At 37.7% G+C, this 19,178-nt stretch overlaps 2 protein-coding genes across 2 annotated transcripts; both read left to right on the plus strand.

Moving 5' to 3' along the window:
* The first annotated feature begins 623 nt into the window (after nt 1-623).
* srms (src-related kinase lacking C-terminal regulatory tyrosine and N-terminal myristylation sites) lies at nt 624-9,952 on the plus strand. The gene is made up of 8 exons (XM_079477449.1): nt 624-1,615; nt 2,821-2,942; nt 3,349-3,515; nt 5,062-5,209; nt 6,273-6,431; nt 7,534-7,715; nt 8,472-8,628; nt 9,058-9,952. The coding sequence occupies exons 1-8, from the start codon at nt 1,269-1,271 to the stop codon at nt 9,255-9,257; spliced, it is 1,482 nt and encodes a 493-aa protein (XP_079333575.1). The 5' UTR covers nt 624-1,268; the 3' UTR covers nt 9,258-9,952.
* A 344-nt stretch (nt 9,953-10,296) lies between these two features.
* On the plus strand, nt 10,297-17,765 carry ptk6b (PTK6 protein tyrosine kinase 6b). Its single transcript, XM_079477873.1, has 8 exons — nt 10,297-10,858; nt 11,726-11,847; nt 12,018-12,178; nt 12,559-12,727; nt 14,452-14,610; nt 15,087-15,268; nt 16,395-16,548; nt 16,631-17,765. The coding sequence occupies exons 1-8, from the start codon at nt 10,446-10,448 to the stop codon at nt 16,819-16,821; spliced, it is 1,551 nt and encodes a 516-aa protein (XP_079333999.1). The 5' UTR covers nt 10,297-10,445; the 3' UTR covers nt 16,822-17,765.
* The last annotated feature ends 1,413 nt before the right edge of the window (nt 17,766-19,178 follow it).

The raw sequence follows: 19,178 nt of genomic DNA on the forward strand, positions 1-19,178 counted from the left end.
GCCGCCACCTAGCGGCGAATTAGTTTTTTGGCCAATTACTCGCCGACCCCTGCAATTAGGCATTAGGGACCCCAATAGAGAGAGAGAGAGAGAGAGAGAGAGAGAGAGAGAGAGAGAGAGAGAGAGAGAGAGAGCAGATCAGGTCTTGCTGTCCAAGTAAAATCTAAAATTTCTCCCATAACCCCCTATGACATAAACAGCTTCATTAAAGCAAAAAAATGACTGACTTAAACAATTTAGATAAATAAAAGTTTAAAACACTCTCATATAGCAAGATAACCGGTTTAATGTTGAGTGTAACATTGATTCAATATTAAACCAATGTTTGCTACATTGCAAAGTGCATCAAAATGTATATCTATTTAGAAATACGTAAATCATGGTTACTGTACACAGGTTATTTGATTCATTGTTAATGCATATAGGTCAGTTGTATATGTGCACTAACAAGTCATCGAATAAAACTCAAAAAGAATGTGCCACTACAATGACCATAATTCAATATGTACCAGTTTTAACGATCCACCAAAAGCATGATTCCTACACATTTGCTACAATAAAAACATGCTTGATTTTCCTTAAAGGGCGGTTTTTGTTTTTCCAGTACGCAAAACAGCTTTGCTGACGCATGCGGACGCAAATGAGGGTCCACAAATAAACCAGTCGTGTTTAATGCTTACGCGTTTGAATGATTTTAGTCCGATCCGGTAATGAACGGCGACGGTTCGCATCTATTGAATAACGTTAGCCTGAGCAGATGATCGCACTACAGGACACAAGGGTCGATCGCAGCCAAAGTTAGACACTGCGAGGCGTTTTGCTGTAGCAGATAGAGGCACAAATGCTGCGGCACACAATACCGTACGGTACATCACACTACACGCAGCGATCAACCGCAACGCTCGCTATGATGAGAGAGAGCAACGACGCGGTCGAATGAAGATCACGGTGAAAAATCGTTTGTTCGAGGGAAACGTCTCATTGAACTCTCCTCCAGCATGTCTTTTCCGCATACCGACAGCGCGATTTGTTTGTTTGTGATCCATCCCGAAACGGAACCGGTTTCACCTGATCCTCCGCTGGTCGCGAACGCCGTGTTAGCTGAACAAAGGGGATTCCGGTGTCTATCGCGACGGACGGCGAAGGCTGTCGAGGGACCCGCACGCGTTTTTATTTACCACTTGAACCTTTTTCGCTTTGCATAGCCGTGCCGTATATTCGGGCTGCCCTGGCGCCCGTCACCGGAGTCCCGGGAAGCGTGGGTCGGGATGGAGAACTGTTGTCGCTGTTGTTTGCCATGTCTGAAGAGGTTATGGGACTGGATATGGCCCGAATTTAATTACCCGAACGTCGCGCACCCGGCCGAGATCCGCACCGTTTCAGGTGATATCCGGATCCCGGCGCCTAAGAAGAAACATTCGCAGCTTTACGCGGCTCTGTTCGACTTTGTAGCCCGTAGCGAGGAAGAGCTTACTGTGAAGGAAGGGGACAAACTGTCTGTCATAGAGAAGAGGGGAGATTATGTACTTGCCAAGAAGCTGACCGGGTCCCTTGAGTCGGGTTTGGTCCCCGCTAATTATGTGGCCCTGGTACAGGACGAATTCGCAAACTACAAGTAAGTCCAGAGTTTGCTTTTATGGTGTTGTATGTGTTTATAGGAGTGAGAAACGTATTACGGTGAAATATTTATGATCAAGCGATACGCGAGTAGCCATGTAGTGCACAGTTGAATGAAACGCGCGCGCGCACATACACAGGTAAGGTTTTACGCGCAGGTAACAAGTACCGCACACACATACCTCCATGGTGCGTGCACTGTCGACTATTTCACAATCGGCTTTATTGTTCACGGGGACAGTGAGACTGTTTAGCGCTGCCATACAGCCTACTTGTGTTGTGTTGCTGTAACGGGGTCAGTCCATTAGAAACATCCCAATGAGCACTGGCAAAGTAACGCCTTGTGCGAGCGGGCGGCAGGCCTCTCGTGCACCTGTCACCTGGAGTTTCACTGAAACTGACGCATCATGGGATTGAGCTAAACAAGCGTGTGCGCCCTGCCGCACCCATATTTAACATGGCAACGGTGTTTACTGTGACAAACCGAACGCGGTTAAAGTGGTCAAAATATGAGCCTTGACCTGACCAGTTTTTTACATGCGATTAACGTGCATTTCATTTAAGGGTTTGACATAGTCGTAGAATAAAATATGTTCCCCTATTAACTGTCAATACATTACATCTTGTATGAAAATATTTAAGAGTAATACACGGTTATATTACAATATAGGTTCTACATAATAATACTTGCTTTTTTGCATGCTGAAAAATATAAGCACATGTAAATGATTATTTAATGTATCGCATTATATTTTCCAGTATATTTCCCTATAGTTATGTTTTTCAAGTATAATAAAAACATATATACATAATATATTGTTAAGCTTTCATTTTGACATTGTTTTCATCACTATAAACGCACACTGCCCACACGAATGCATTTGTTAAACTTTTGATCTTCTTATAATTTCCTTTCTAATTTGATATTTTTTATTTTTACTACTGTCCATGCAGTAAATCAATTCCTCAATACAAAGACAGTAAAATAATCTCATTTACATGTACAATTATAAATACTTGTTGTGCACTACAGTACTACAGAATACGACTGTCTGTGTTATTCGATTGGGGACAATTCACAACTGACATTCAATTCCTATCACAATGCAAACATATAGTCTTAAGACGCTTCACACTCTGTAATAAGCATTAAATGTCTTATCGAGCAATTTGATAATTCATTCTCTGTGTGTCTGTTTACAGATGGTACTATGGGAATATAAACAGGCAAAAAGCTGAGAAGCTGCTTCTGGCTCCTCAGAATAAAACTGGTTCCTTTCTGGTGCGGATCAGTGAGAGCCACAGTGATGAATATACCATCTCCGGTTTGTTTCCTTTTTTCTTCTCCCTCCGTTTCATGCACTCTGAAATTTGAATGCCTGGAGGTCTCAGCGCTTGACATGTTCTTATACATCATCTCCATCTTTATCTTCTCTTTGCACAACTCCAGTTTCCAGTTTTCTACCTGACAGCACAGAGCCTCTCTCAAAACAATCTTATTGTTGTATGTTTTTGCATGAATAATGCTCTTTGTGCTTTTTCTCCATCATTTCAAACTACACAACATCTCCTTTCATTCTTTCTTTTACTTAATTTCTCTCCCGGAGTTTGTAGCATAATATTGCTCAGCTGACTAAGTCATTTGGAAGATATCAGTAGCGAGTGTTTGTGTTTAAACCATTTTCAGCGTTTGCATTTATAGAGAAAAACATGATTTTCTCTTCTTTACAGCCAGAAGCGAAAACAGTGTCTTCCATTTCCGTATCCATCGTTCAGCGGTTGGCGCTTACTTTGTTTCCGACAAGATTTCTTTTGCCACTCTGGATGAGCTTATCAAATATTTCCAGCAGAATTCCAGAAGTCTGGGATGTCCCTTGGAACAGCCATGTGTACAGCAAGTACGACTCTTTTATTTAATACACACAAAGCAAAAACATCTGTATGATTCAGTGACGTTACTTCCCTGCCTTATTTTAGACAACCGAATTTTGTCCTCATGAGACAAACGTTCATAAATAGGCATTACATTATGGGTATCAGTTCTGCTTAAGAGATCCTATTAGCGATATGGAGCAGTCTGTTTCTAATGTAGTTGCCGTGGGCAGTGCCTCTATTGAGCCTGCATCAAATACTTTGGTTTCTAAATCTTTTACTCATTTTAAAGGAATAGTTCCATTACAAATACAAATTTTAACATCATTTATTTACTCTCATGCTGGTTGAAACTGGTATACGATTCTTTCTTGTGAGGAACACATAAAGGTATTTTGAGAAAAGTCTTGGTGATGCAATGCAATTCAATGGGGGCCAACATTCTTCAAAATATCTTATTTTGTGTTCTGCCGATGAAGGAAAGTCATACAGGTTTGGAATAAAATGTGGGTGAGTAAATGTAAAAAACTAGTGGTTGAACTAGGGTGTGTAGATAAACACATTTAAACATGGTTTTACTGTGACATATGCTTATTAAACAAATCATATGTAGACCCTCTTTCTCATCCTTTATGGCATTAATATTGTATAATATTGTATTATTGTATATAATAAGTCAAAGAGAAACAGGTAAATAAGGTCTTTCCAGACAATAATCCAGCCCTAAACCTAACACAACAATCTTATTAAAACGGTTGATTTACATGTTTTTCCTCAACCAAAATGTGCAAATGGCAAAATAAAAGTATATCATTTGATGTTATTTCAGTATAAAAAATTCTACCAGATCCATTGGTTTTAAACTGCACACAGGTCACATTTGTGAGAAAAAAAGTTGTAGCATTGTGAGGTAGCATTTACAAAAATATGACTATCATTGTGTCGTAATTTGTCACACTCGTGATTTATATGTAATCCTCTGATAGTGTTCAATCGCCTTTGACTAAACCTTTTTACACTTCTATTTACCTATTTATTTTACTTATGAATCAAAACATAGACTCTGTCTTGTTTGTAAACAAAAAGTGATTAAATAAGACTGAAGATGTCAGTCCCACGTGTTGTCCTCTCACAATAAAGAATAAAAATATGTTACATTGATATCACAGAAAAAAACTAGTTGCATTTTAGATGGTCGGTCTGAGGAGCATCATTGTGACCCCTGGAGCACCAGAGGTTAAACAATGCATTTACATTTAATGAAAACTATGAAAACATTCTATATGTTTCCTCCTAAACACTTTAACACACCTTCATACTAGATACTAACTACATCTTTTGTTTATTTATGAAACCCAAGCCAAACTGCTTGTTTAGCGAGAAACAAACCCTTCATCACTCTGATGCTTCAAGTTCAGTGTTCTTATAGAAATAGGTTTCCAACCCATTCTTATCTTTCTCTCATGTCTATGCAGTCAACAAAAAGTGTTGTAGTTAGTACTGTGCATGTGATATCAAGGAGGAAAGATTCTAGGAACAGATCTCTTGTGACCTTTGTGTGTCCACGTGTAGAGGGAGCTGTTTGACATGGAACCGTGGGAGCGGCCGAGGGAGGAGTTTCAGCTTATCAAGAAACTCGGGGAAGGACACTTCGGAGAGGTTTGGGAGGCTGTCTGGACCCCCAAGAAGCAGAACGTGGCTATCAAGACACTCAAACAAGGTGTGATGCTGCTTCACTTTCAGCTTCTTATGCATTTACACTGGACAAAGTGTAGTGCATGGATAAAGCCACGGAAACATATATTAGAGACCATTCCAAATTGTCATTTCATCAGCATTTCTAGATATGTGACATAAAGTCATTCAACAGCAAGGTGAAGGACGGACAGCATAAAAGAAACATCTATATTATAAAAAATACATTTAGTATTTTTTCAAATACATCTATAAATATGTAGTATTGCTTAAAAGTGAATCTGAACTTGTTTTTTAGAGCAGTATTTGAAGTCTGAAAAAATACAGAGCATATTTTCTGTGAGTTTGACTTATTTTTCCAGTTTCTTTTTCTGCAAATAAAAGCAAATAGAAACAATATTTTTATTTCAAATTTGGCAAAAATATTGTTAGCAGTTCACAGAATGAAACAAAAATGATGATTTAACCTCGACACAAAGTAAATTCAGATAAACTTTGAAATGGTCTCCTTAATTTTTTTCAGCGGCTATATGTTTGAAAGCACTATGTTACATTAGGCTCAAACATGAGAGCAGAAAAGAAAGAGGTTGTGAAATCTTTAATAAATGCAGCGAAATCTAAGCATAAGTGTTTTGTAATTTTGCTGTGTGAGCACAAATTCTACTGCACCAACTGGTTGAAAATGTATGCGACGACACCAGAAAGTTTTTTATGCTTCGGCATAATGTATGAAGCCTCTCTTTTAGGATTTAGAAATGTAAAGTTACCTCCGGACATAATAAGTTAATGCCTTATCTGAGCATATTGGGTTTTCCATCTTGCCCACAAAATGTATTATTTATACATTTAGTTAGATTTGATTTGATTTTAGTGCTAAAGGAATTGCAGAACAACATAGCTATCAAAGTTATTTTTGATGTGTTTTTCACATTCCTAAAAATAAAGATGTTCAAAAGGGGCTTTCACAGCACTGACCTAAAAGAATCGTTTTTACTTCCCCAAAAAAGAGAAATAAAAAAAATTCTTAGACAAAACCTTAAAAAGTCAACATAACTTTTAAGCTATGACTCTCTCATTGTGCCCTGTAGAGGACACAAAGTTGGATGAATTTGTCAAGGAGGTTCACGCACTGAAGAACCTTCACCATCCTAAACTGATTCAGCTCCTGGCTCTGTGCACACGAGGAGAACCCGTCTATATCATCACTGAGCTCATGATTAAAGGAAGCCTGAAATCATACCTGTCTTGTAAGTGCTTTCATTTTCACATACTCTCTTTCCTATTTCAATAATGGCTTGTACAGACACCTGCATGTTTATATAAAAGTATTTCTGTGTAGTGTCAAATAAAAGCACTGTATATACCATTATGCTTAAATACATGTACTTTCTTTACGGTCATGTCAGCACTGATGACCTTGTTTTTCATTTGACTTCCTTTTTTAATCTTGTGTTGTTATCAAAAGTAAATTATTTAACAGAGCGTTCATATCTCTGACAATGAAGTCACTTTCAACAGTCTGTGATCTATTTCAAAGATTGCGTTTATTATCTTGTTTACTACTTTGATCAATTATTGAATTACTAACACTGATGAACATTTGCGTGATTCTTTTTGTATTTAGTTGTGTTTATATTTAGTTGAATTCTAATAGTTAACTGTAACATGTGGCAATGCCACAGGAAGACAGCAGAACTCACAACAGCACAAAAGCCACAGAATTTAAATGAATTTGCAAAGTCCTACACAGGCTAAACCTCCTGCGTGTTTCGTTATTACATATTTTGTTAAATTTTCTGATGCCTTGTGCTCCAGAAAGAGAGAATGGAACACATTTAAACATGTTTTAAATGTATTCTGCACAATTACTATGAACAAAAAAATGCATAACATTTTAAATCCAATTACATGGGTTCATTTAACATTTCATTGATTTAATATTTATTTAATATTATTCATAATGTTATACTGGGGTCTAAGACTAATGAAACAGCTTGTTTAACATTTTAACACTATATCCGTTGAACACAAAATTAGATACTTTGAAGAATTATCTGGAACACCTTTGACTACCATTTACATTTTCCTACTTTAGTAGTCAACGATGTTCCAGAACTGAAAATTGCCAACATTCCAAATATCTTCCTTTGTGTTCAGTAGAACAAAGTCATTTATACAGGTATGAAATTACACAAGGGTGAGTAAATTAGGACAGAATCTATCCCTTTAAAGACTGCATGCCCTCAGGCTTTCATGAAATCCGGTAAAACCTGATGATCTAGGATGATCTGATAATGTTCCATTGTTCTCCTAAAACGTTGAATGTATGTCCCTTGTGTCTTCATGTAGCATCTGAGGGTCAGGTGTTAACCTCTGCTCACCTGATCTACATGGCTGGTCAGGTAGCAGAAGGAATGGCCTATCTGGAGGACCGACACATCGTCCACAGAGACCTGGCTGCTCGAAACATCCTGGTTGGAGATGACCTGGTGTGTAAAGTGGCTGACTTTGGCCTAGCACGCATCATAAAGGTAAAAACACCCAGCAAGGCAGCTTCTGAAGATCTGTATGTGGGGAGTGATGTAGTGTCAACGGCACTTTGACATTTATTTAACAACAATTCTTCTTTTGGCTTCGGCTCCAGCATGTGTTGTACTTTCGATTATATTCAAACATTTTCGTGATGTTCCTTATTTGTTAGTCATATTGGATAAAAACCTCTGCTAAATGAATAAATGTAACTTTCAAGCACACAGTAAATACAGAGATGATTATAACAATTTAAAGGGTCAGTTCACCCAAAAATGACCATTCTGGCATTATTTACTTCCCCTCAAGTTGTTCCAAACCTGTATACATTTATTTGCTCTGCTGCACACAAAGGGAGATATTTGGAAGAATGTCAGTAAGCAAACAGATTTCACCCCCTGTTTACTGCCACAGTAGAGGTTAATGGGGGATGAGATCTGGATGGGTACTGACATTCTTCCAAATGTCTTCCTTTGTGTTCAGCAGAAAAAAGAAATGTATACAGGTTGGGACAGTCTGAGCGTGAGTAAATTATGATGGAATTACCATTTTTGGGTGAACTATCCCTTTAAGTTTATGAGAAATGAGAAATGAATGCAGATTTGTAACTTCACTAGCAACATGTGAAGACAGAATCAGTTCCTATAAAAGTGAATGCCCACTATTAAACAAACAATGGATAAAAAACAACATTATGTCACTAATGCAATAATTTAACAGAAATGTATTACATTCTAAAGTATTTTGTTGGTGTGCAGGACAGTGTGTATACGGCAAGTAGAAACACTAAGATACCCGTGCGCTGGACGGCTCCAGAAGCTGCACTTTATCAGCGCTTCTCAGTGAAATCTGACGTCTGGTCCTTCGGCGTTGTGCTCTATGAGATGATGTCACGTGGAAAGATGCCGTATGATGGTATGAGTCACTCTATCAGCTACAGATATTTTCACCTTTTCACAGTTTATTTCTGGGTTATGTTCTTTTTAAAGCCCACTTTTAACCCCTCAACACGGTTATCCCCGCATTCTGGTGATGAAGTTTTACAAAAGGGTTTGTTTGTACAGTAATTCTGGCTAAATATTATCCTGGATTATCATGTTTCACAGTGTTCCTGCGGTTAATGTTTAATCCTCATCTTCATGTTTTATGATTTAATAAAAAAAACATTTATGCAAATGACGCCACGTAGTCCATGTAGGCTGTTTGCATTCACTCCGCAAACACTGTATTTGGCACCTCAATGTGGGGTTAACCTTGCAAAACATCTTTAAAAGTATGCAACGTTGCACACAGTGTAAAAAGCCCTATACCTTTGTTTATCATTCTTATTTCATATGCATGCAGGCAAGAATAATAAGGAAGTTTTGGAGATCCTGTCATCAGGCTACAGGCTGCCATCCCCAAGCCGTTGTCCTCCAAACATCTACCGCATCATGATGGAATGCTGGCATGCGGAGCCTTCCAAACGGCCCTCGTTTCACGCACTTCATAGTCAACTAGACAACATCTACTCTAGAATCTACTTCAAAACCATTGAAGTGTAGAACGCAGAGAAACTTGAAGCATGTGATTGTGGAATGCTGAGACAAGAAGAGACTGAAGAAAGGACTTGCATGGACAAAAGTGCACGACAGACAAATGCACAAAGGTGTACTCCAGTGTCAATGATAGAATGTTTCTGACTGCTTAAATTATATGATTGAAGTGAGGTGCAAAAAAAGTTGATAAAGGACTTGGAATATCCATGAAAGAGGAAAATAGTATACGAGAACGAACTAAGTGCATCTGTTGTCAAGAGTTGAAGTACTTCATTATGCACTAGTTACACGGTAATATAAACACACTGCACTTCCTTATTGTTTATGTGCTAGAGTCGATCTGGCCCGTTCAGTTTCTGTAGGAACAGGAGAGGATTTGGTCCGTTTTCAGAGAGTTTATGTTTACAAATGATTCACCTGCCAAAACATGGACAGGTGTTAGGAACGCGATGGAAACTATGGCCATTTTAAGTTATAATTGTTGATTGTTTTTAAAGGCAGACTGCACAAATTGTTTTTATTACCGAGTGTATGATCTTTTAACACTTTTAAGATCAAACACAGGAGCCATATGACAAAAACTACCTGAGCAGGCTTCATCTATGTCATAATTTAATTGTCTTCCAGTGCATTTTACTGAAGCACCGTTTCTCTTCATGTATTCTGTGGATAACTCTTGTAAATAAAATATTTTTTCAATAAGCGTGTTGTTCATCATTTGTTTGGTAAAAGTTGATCTGAGCTGGTATTCGCTAACATAGTAGGCCATTAGCTATTTTATTCCCTGCTGAACGAAAAAACTATAATGGATTTAATCGGAATAATGGGAATTGTATGACATTTAATGGAAACTAGAATGGTCTCTGCGGGTCTCTACTTGGGTGGGATGTTATCTGGGATGTAATCCTAACTCAAACAATCCCAAAATCCACTTTATAAAGGAATGAGGTAATGGTTTTAATGGTTAACAGCTGATATCTTGCATTCGGCAGGCTTGTCACCACCCTCAAATACTGCAAAATAATTCAAGTTTAGCCTACAGAACTTTGTGTCACTGTGCACAGGCGTGGTAAAAATGCGGAAGACTCCACACTTACATCAGTTCTCTAAAGTCATGCTCCGCGTTCTTTCACATCGCCATCCAGCAAAGCAGGTGTCTTTCCAGAGCGCGCCCAGCGCGGGCACTGTAATCCCATGGGGGAATGTTTGAGGGCTGCTTTCCCATGTCTTCAGACATTGTGGGACCGAATATACGGACCCTCGGGTGACGCCGGTGAAAACAGCGTGAAAACTGACAGTGGTTTGACGGCAGATGTGACCAACATCTCGGCCATCAGTGGCACGGAGTCTCTCGGTCGTTACGCGCGGCCGGTGAGTGCTATCCAGACACATCGAAAGATCGACAATGCTGTATATACAGCTCTGTGGGACTTTGAGGCTCGGGAAGTCGAGGAGTTGTCGTTTAAAACTGGTGATATATTCCAGATCGTCAGCCGGAACGGTGAATGGTGGAGCGCGAGGAAAACGGACATAAATGGTTGTATTCTCGCCAAGGGGTTTGTTCCGCGTAATTACTTGGCACGCGTGGAATCCGTGGAATCTCAACCGTGAGTTGGCTTCCATTAACGTCTCCACTTTATTCTATAGACTTTATTTTTTACACATGCATCATTTAATAAGAGTTCCTAAGTCATTGGCTGCTTTTCCGAAATACCCGGACCAATTTATCCGGATCAAACATACATTCATACAGTTATTACCATAACAATGGTTTTAGATTGAAAAAAAAGTCACACCCGCGCAATTTATTGCTATATTTGTTTATAAAAGTTTACTGTTTACTCATTTACGATATGTCACGGTATTAATGATCACTGCACGGTTATCACAATCAGGAACATTTAAGAAATTCAGTCAAAGGAGAGTTTTAACCATAGAGACTCTTAAGGCATAATTGTGATGTTATGAATAGTTGATATGTGTAGAATTAAATTGGTAATTAATATCACAGTTATTGTCCACAGCGGTATATTGTGACACCCATAGATATGAATATAGCACCACAAACCAAAGTACGAACCTTCATGATTTTTAAACAATATATTCATATTTTTCTTATGGGTTATTCTTATTTTTATAATGTTTTCTTTCCTTATGTCTCTATTGTTTTGTCTTAAAATGCATTTTCTGTAATCCCATGTGCACAATGCAAAATGCTAAAACGTGCTATAGAATTAAATCTAAAATAAATTGTACTCGGCAACAAAGCGGAAAAAGTTTCCGGATAATCCAAAGCATTTACTCTTGAGTCTGTGTGATTTTCTCAGTAACCATTTTTAGATTCACTGTAGCTGTAATAGAGATAATCACTTTTTCCTAACTGTATTAAACACCCATGTCTTACTATCCTAACGTTTTCGTGATAAACTGTCAGTGAAGGAATGTGAATGACCCCCTTGATTTGAATGCTGCAGATGGTTCTTTGGAAAGATGAGCCGTGTTGAGGCCTCAAGTCACCTCATGTCACCTGGAAATATTGATGGATCCTTCCTGTTGCGAATCAGCGAGTCCAATAACATAGGCCACGTGATCTCAGGTCTGTATTGTTTTTACAGTAAGTGATATGCTGATCTGGGATATTCATTCAGAGTCCAGCTTGTGTTATTGTCTTCTTACATCAAATGTCTGGTGATTGAAGAATACCATCTCTGCTGTTCACTGTCATGTTGGTCTGACCTTTCTCTCCTCTTGAACCTTTTCTCAAAGTAAAGGCACAGAACAAAACAAAACACTTCAAGATCTATGAGTCTAATGGTCAAGTCTATGTGGATCCGGCTCTTAAATTCTCCAGCGTATTAGAGGTGGTGGAATACTATCAATCCCACCCTCTGGCCTCTCTGGACAGACTGAAATGTCCCTGCTATAGGGTAAGACAAAGATACATTTCTCTTTTCTCAAGACAATCTCTATTTCTTCTCCATCTCCTCTTCTCTCCTGCTTGTTGCTATTTCTCTCTCAGTTTCCTTTCAGCTCTGTTATTTGAGGAAGTGGTTGAAATAATTGCTTCAGTTTTACGAGAATGTCAGTTTCATGTTAAACTGGCCTTTTTTTGATGCTGTAAAGATTTGCTTTTGTTCCAAAAGTACTTATCAGTCCACCAGCAAACAAAAATGTGCCTGATGTTATGTTTATTATTGTTTAAAGAACTTCATTTCACAAATTCGTTAATATATGAGTTGTTATAATGTGTAATGTCAAAAAACTTACATCACTTCCTGTCACTTATGATTCACCTTCCTGGTTGTAGAAAAGGCCTCAACCACAGGATCTGTCACACTCAACAGTCGACGAATGGGAGTTGCCAAAAGAGGACATTACCCTTGAAGAGCAGCTCGGCAGCGGTCACTTTGCTGATGTTTACAGCGGCAAATGGAAGAATCGCATGAAAGTGGCCATCAAGATCCTCAAGAACAACGGTGAGCTTATAGTTTGAGGTGTATAATAGATCTTATGTCACAGGAAGGAAAAATCCACCTGTCGGATACAAACATACATAATGTAAGTAAACATAATGCGGCGTTCAACAAACAAACTAAAGTCCAAATTAAGAGTTTTTCAGGAAATAAAAAATACTGTGTTGTCAAAGTTGACAAGCACTTTTTAATACTTTTTATTGGTTAGATATTTGCCAAACGCTGTGACAAACAAAAGCTTTATGGCAAAACATACATTTCAACCATGTCCACATGTGAAGTGAATTAAATTTCAAATTCGACATGAAATTATCTATTACTGTGGTGGTGAGAAAGTCTGTAGCTTTCATTAAAAGGGATAGTTCACCCAAAAATGAAAATCCTGCCATGAATTACTCACTCTCTAGTTGTTCCAAATCTGTATACATTTCTTTGTTTGGTTGAAGTCAGAGAAAGACATTTGGATGAATGCTTGTAAACAAACAGTTCTTGGACCCCATTGACCACCATAGTATGAAAAATGACAATGATAGTCAAAAGTTCCCCAGAACGGTTTGCTTCCCTACATTCTTCATAATGTCTTCTTCTGTGTTCAACAGAACTGAACAAAAGTATTTTTCCTACAATGGTAGTCAATGGGGTCCATGAACTGTTTGGTTATAAGCATTCTTCCAAATATCTTTCTCTGTGTTCATCAGAATAAAGACATGTATACAGATTTGGTGAAAATTGTTATTTTGGGCTGAACCATCGCTTTAAATTTATAACAGTGTTCTTAAATTTTTTAGGATTTTAACCCTGTTGTGGGTTGAAAAATAAAGCCATGATATCATTGTTGCTAGCACAATCTCTACCAATAGAGCCACTACAACACCATTGTAACAGATGGAAGATTTATTACACAAAAACGTTTTTTTACCTCTTTTGTTTGAAAAAGAACAGATCAGATCTTTCTTAAAATTATATTTATGAATATTCTCCTAAAAATAGGATGACAGTCAGTGAGTTTAAATGCCTCTCTTTGTTTTCCAAACATAAAAACGATCTGCTGTTAAACTGGTGTATGTTTAAAAATGGTATTCATCAAATACGTCTCCGGTTCTCTCATAAAAAAGTTATTCATAAAACAAAACTAAGATTTAAAAACATGTGTAGAGATCTTGGCCTTCACAAATCTGATGTCAGGAAATGGTAGGAAGTAGACATTCGAGAAATGTAACGACTACTGTGTTATGTAACCCATTTCAAAAGCCACATAAACATTACTCCAGACAGAAACCTAGATCCTACAGGGAATTGTGCTTTTGTCAGTTTCAGCCTTCAAGAATTTACCCCAAGGACATCATTGAACAACAATGGCATGGCTACACATCTTTTAATAATAGAGTATTATATTTAGCGCAAATCGAAAGCATTCTAACATTAAATGTATCACCTGCACCGCCTGCAGCATAAGGACATGAGTACTTTAGAAACCAACAAGTCTGGGTTGTACACGGCACACACTATTGCATTGTACGTGTGAGCTGAAGCAGAACAAATGTGGGTCACACAGACTGGCAATGACCCTAAAAACATTACACTGGTAAATTATTGAACCTTAAAGCTTCAGTGTATCTTACACATTGCACCTTTAAATTTAGACTGATATATTACTTTGTATTAGCTATAATATTACAAATGACAATCAACAAGAAGAAAGCTTTCCCTGTCTCTCTACACCACAGATTGTCTTAAACAGAAAGAATTTCAGATGGAGGTGCAGATTATGAAGCAGTTGCGTCACAGACACCTCATCTCTCTCTTTGCCATCTGCACGTCATCCACCCCTTATTACATCATCACAGAGCTCATGGAGAAGGGCAACCTGTTAAACTTCCTTAGAGGTCAGTCACTGCCCCCAAGATCCTATTTTTACCATTAAATTGTGTGTTAGCGAACATTTAACTGTATGTATGTGGGTGAGATCTATTAAACTCTCCGTCTTTAAATGGACAGTTCACCCTAAAATAAACATTCTGTCATCATTTACTCACCCTTGACTTGTTCCAAACCGGTCTAAATTGAATTGTTCTGATGAACAGAAAAGAAAGACTTTAGGATTTTTTGTAACCAAACAGATCTGGGGCACTAGACTTCCATAGTAGGATGAAAAACTACTATGATAGTCAATGGTGCCCCAGAACTGTTCAGGTTCCCACATTCTCCATAGTATCTCATTTACATATATCTATTAAAATATTTCACAGTTTTGGAACAACTTGGGGGTAAGTAAATGAAGACAAAACTTGTCTTTTTCGGGTGAACTATCCCTTTAAGTTCATCAGTGCACTTTTTGTATCGCTCTCATCCTAACTTTCAGGTCCAGAAGGCGAGGCATTAGATGTGGTTTCTCTGATCGACATGGCAGCTCAGGTAGCAGAAGGGATGGCATTTTTAGAGGCCAATAACAGTATTCACAGAGACCTCGCTGCAAGAAATGTTCTAGTTGGAGATGGATATATCTGCAAAGTTGCCGATTTTGGCCTGGCCCGCATCACTAAGGTGCGTTGCTATGATACACTGTAGCCTACTGTCATAACACCTTTCATTTCATTTATAATTCTATCTGCTCTGTGGTGTAAGTTGCTTTGGTTAAAGCATCTGCTCCACACATACATGTCCAACGTAAATGATTAGGGGAATATAACAAACTGGTTTCTTTTCAGTTCTGCTTTCTCAACATTGTTCTTATTCTCACGGTTTTACCAAACATATTCAAGTGACAGTGCATTCTTAGTAAGTGCAGAAAGGAAATGACACTCATGTCTATATTTTTTAAGAGGAAGCTCAAATAATTTATGCATAAACATCCAAACATATTAAGCCATCTGTGGATCTTGGCATTAATTGAACATGTATCTCTCCGGGGTTTATTTTAGTCTAGCTGCATCCATCTGACAAACCTGAGGAAAATGTGCTCAGAAAAAGCAGAACACACACAGGATTTAAATAACACCAACAAAGACAAAAATAAATCTGCTTTCCCCCTACGCAACACTCTTGTTCCTGCTACTACTTATTTCTATAATTGGAAGAAAGTTTTTTGTCTTTGTCTCTATTTTTTGAAGGCTAAAAAACGAATCCACCATTTTAAAGTCCATCGTATATACTGTATCCCTCATGATATGGACATATGGTCATAATGACATATACATTTATTACGTCTCTTATTTCATATGCCGAACAAACAGTGAATGTTTTTAGTATTATGTTTTGTAGAGTCCTACACATACCTTTTCTCACATCTCCCCCAACTGTTTCAGTTCTGTGAGCTTATTTGTGCACCTGGAAACAAGTGCATGTATTGTGATATTATTATGATCTGTATGCATGGCTGCATATAATGTATCTTCTCCAAACTTTCTGAAGTCTTTTTAAGCGTCAGTCATAGAGGGTCCTGACTTCCATTTACATTTAGTCATTTAGCAGACGCTTTTATCCAAAGCGACTTACAAAGAGTTCAGGGAGCAATAAGCGATATGTCATAAAAGAGCAATGGTAAGATAGGTGCTGATACAGAGTTACTAGTTTCAACAAAAGCTAGACTTCAGGGGTTAAAGAGTCTGTAATGAGCTGGCCTTCTTTGAGTCCGAACCATTTGTTAATTTACATCTTTATTTGTGTCTAGGAGCCTTTTTATGTATCTGATGAGAAGAAAATCCCATACAGGTGGACGGCACCTGAGGCTATCAGTCACGGCCGTTTCTCCAATAAATCTGACGTCTGGTCATTCGGGATTCTTCTTTTTGAGATTCTCACCTACGGCGGGATACCTTATCCAGGTCAATTTATATATGTGTGTAAAAATGATTCAAGGCTTTATTTTATTCCTATTTTTATTATATCGATTTCTTCATTGTGCAGGTTTAGCAACAAATGAGGTGTTTGTTTATATCACGCAACGCAACTACAGATTGCCCGCTCCACCCAAATGTCCGCAGTTCATATATGACATCATGCTGTCCTGCTGGAGGGCGAAGCCAGAAGACCGGCCTGATTTTAAAGATCTGAGGCACAATCTAGAAAACATCAGTCGCTACAGTGATTTGGACTGACTCGGCTGGAAGTTTTCTGTCTCTGTATGATCCCCTTCAGTGTTTCAAAGTAGAACAAGACTGACCAAGACACGATTTTTAAAGACAATTTTATGCTATTGAATCATCTTTGGTACATTACTAGATATGTAGATTAATCTGTTTCATCACACCAGAACATGCACACATAAAGCCCTTTTGCTGCTCTCTGAGAATAATTCATATTTGTTTGGTGCGTTAATAGTTAAAGTTGTATGTGTGAAATCAATGATTATTTTCTTTAGAAGCAAAACACATTAATGAATCTGAGTGTAAAAATTTTTAACAAATATCTTGCTAGACTATCTTACTTTGATGCATGTTTAAAACGGGCAATTTCCATGGACATGTCAATGAAAATGTTGTAAAACAGGATACAAAACACTGCTATCTGTTGCTTTGTATACTCTCTATATTGCGCTGTTTCTTTTTGTATTGTTAGTGGGTTTTAATATTGTTTATTGCATTTATGGCAACTCGCCAAATGTTCCACAAAAGAAAAGATTACCTGGCCAGTAAACTGAAAAACACATGGCAGATTGTTCAATCATTTTACAAAAGGCGAGCCAGTCTGACCAGTTTATATTTCTATTTTTTTGTGATATCTTCATACTTTTTATTAATGCAACTGTTACTGTATTGTTGCATATATCCATAGTTTAAATGCTATAGCCTAGAAACAATGGCTGGTGCAATATATAATATAACCAGCAGATGGAACCGTATGCCATTATTTCAGTGACGATCTGTACAGCGTGGAATGAACGCGAACAATGAGTGTCCTTTGCATCACTAGAAATAACTTATTATTAACGTTATTCATTCACAGTGTGGGTGGTAGTTCTCTGATCATTTTTTTTGATGAAGAAATAATAATTAAGATTCTTTCATGTTTTTAAATAAAGTAATAAACATATTTAAATGTTCAGTATTGTGTTTAATTTCTTGTCTTAATAATAATTTTGCTCGGATCTCTCAGATTGTGCTGATATTTCCAGTGAAATCCCGGTGGCTAGTTGTCAGTGTGTGGGTGATTTGTGGTTGTGCACGCGGAGAGAGCGTGTTTGAGCTCGGGTCACGCCACTGCTGCTCTCATGGGGTCACGGCGTGATCTTCTCATCGATGGCCATCGATCTGCCTCCTGCCCTTCAGATCTTGAGTATTAGGCCAGATTCTTTTGTTAAAAATTAAGGATAAAGGTTAAGGTTCTCAGTTTGAAACTCTGGTTAAAACCCTAAGCGAGAACCATACATTTGTTTTGCCGAGGGACCTTAAAATGTTTTTTTCTGGAGTTGCCAGTTGTTTTATTATTTTGTTTTTTATAACAGCTTGACTTTCTTTCTTCTGCAGAACTCAAATATTTATTTGAATGAGATATTTTTCAAACAAGACAGGTCACACTTGCATTAACACAAAATACATTTCTTAAAATATAATTTTTCTAAAATGTACAGGTTTTGGGTGAACTATCTAAGGCACTAGGTCTAAGAAGTCTTTGTACAACTTAAAATTGTTGCTTTCGCACAGTGAAATCATTTTTGGTCCTTACTGGATCATTTACTTTTAGAATGAAGATAATGGTCTGTTCTATCTATAGGCCTACGGTTGAGACTTTGAGCTTCAGAGTTTTGGCATTTCCCTTTGTAAATAGAATAAGTTCTGAAAAAAGTGTCCAAAACTATAACCAGCGTAAAGAAAAAAACATAACATAAACCGTATTTTTCATTAAATAAGAAAATGTGAATAAATTAATTTTGATAAAGATTCCAAGGCAACGAAATTATAATGAAAATTACTAAATTATCACTGTTTAACTATATTAATAGTTGGTTTTTTTTGTAGAAAAACCATAGTATCCATAGTTTAACCATATTTGTAATAAAGCTATGGTATTATAACTTTTAATCAATCTGCAAAAAAACATAGTTAATGCACTTTTACTATAAAAAACATGCTTTTCACAAGTTTTGTGTTCAGTTTTTTGGGAGTTTTGTGGTTCTGCATAAAGTGATATTCTCTCATGAACCTCATGAAGATTACAGTTTATCGCTTTTTTATGGTTTCTGATCTTGCAAAACAGGTAATCTGTCCCACCTGGCTTCTCCACGTGTCACCGTGCCCTCACATAGCCCTATCATATTGCTGAGAATCGGGGAATGGAGAAAATAGACAGCAGGTAAATTGCAGATACACAGCGAATATATTGCAGCAAGTTTCATATATTGCTGTTTTGCAAATTGTCAAACAAGGTCAAACCACAAATAGACATGCTCCTACTAACCTTTATGGGCACCAACCACCGATTTCACAGACCTGCAGATGGAATATCTGTTAATGTG

Source organism: Barbatula barbatula, assembly GCF_947034865.1.
Source record: "Barbatula barbatula genome assembly, chromosome: 17".
Classification (NCBI taxonomy): domain Eukaryota; kingdom Metazoa; phylum Chordata; class Actinopteri; order Cypriniformes; family Nemacheilidae; genus Barbatula; species Barbatula barbatula.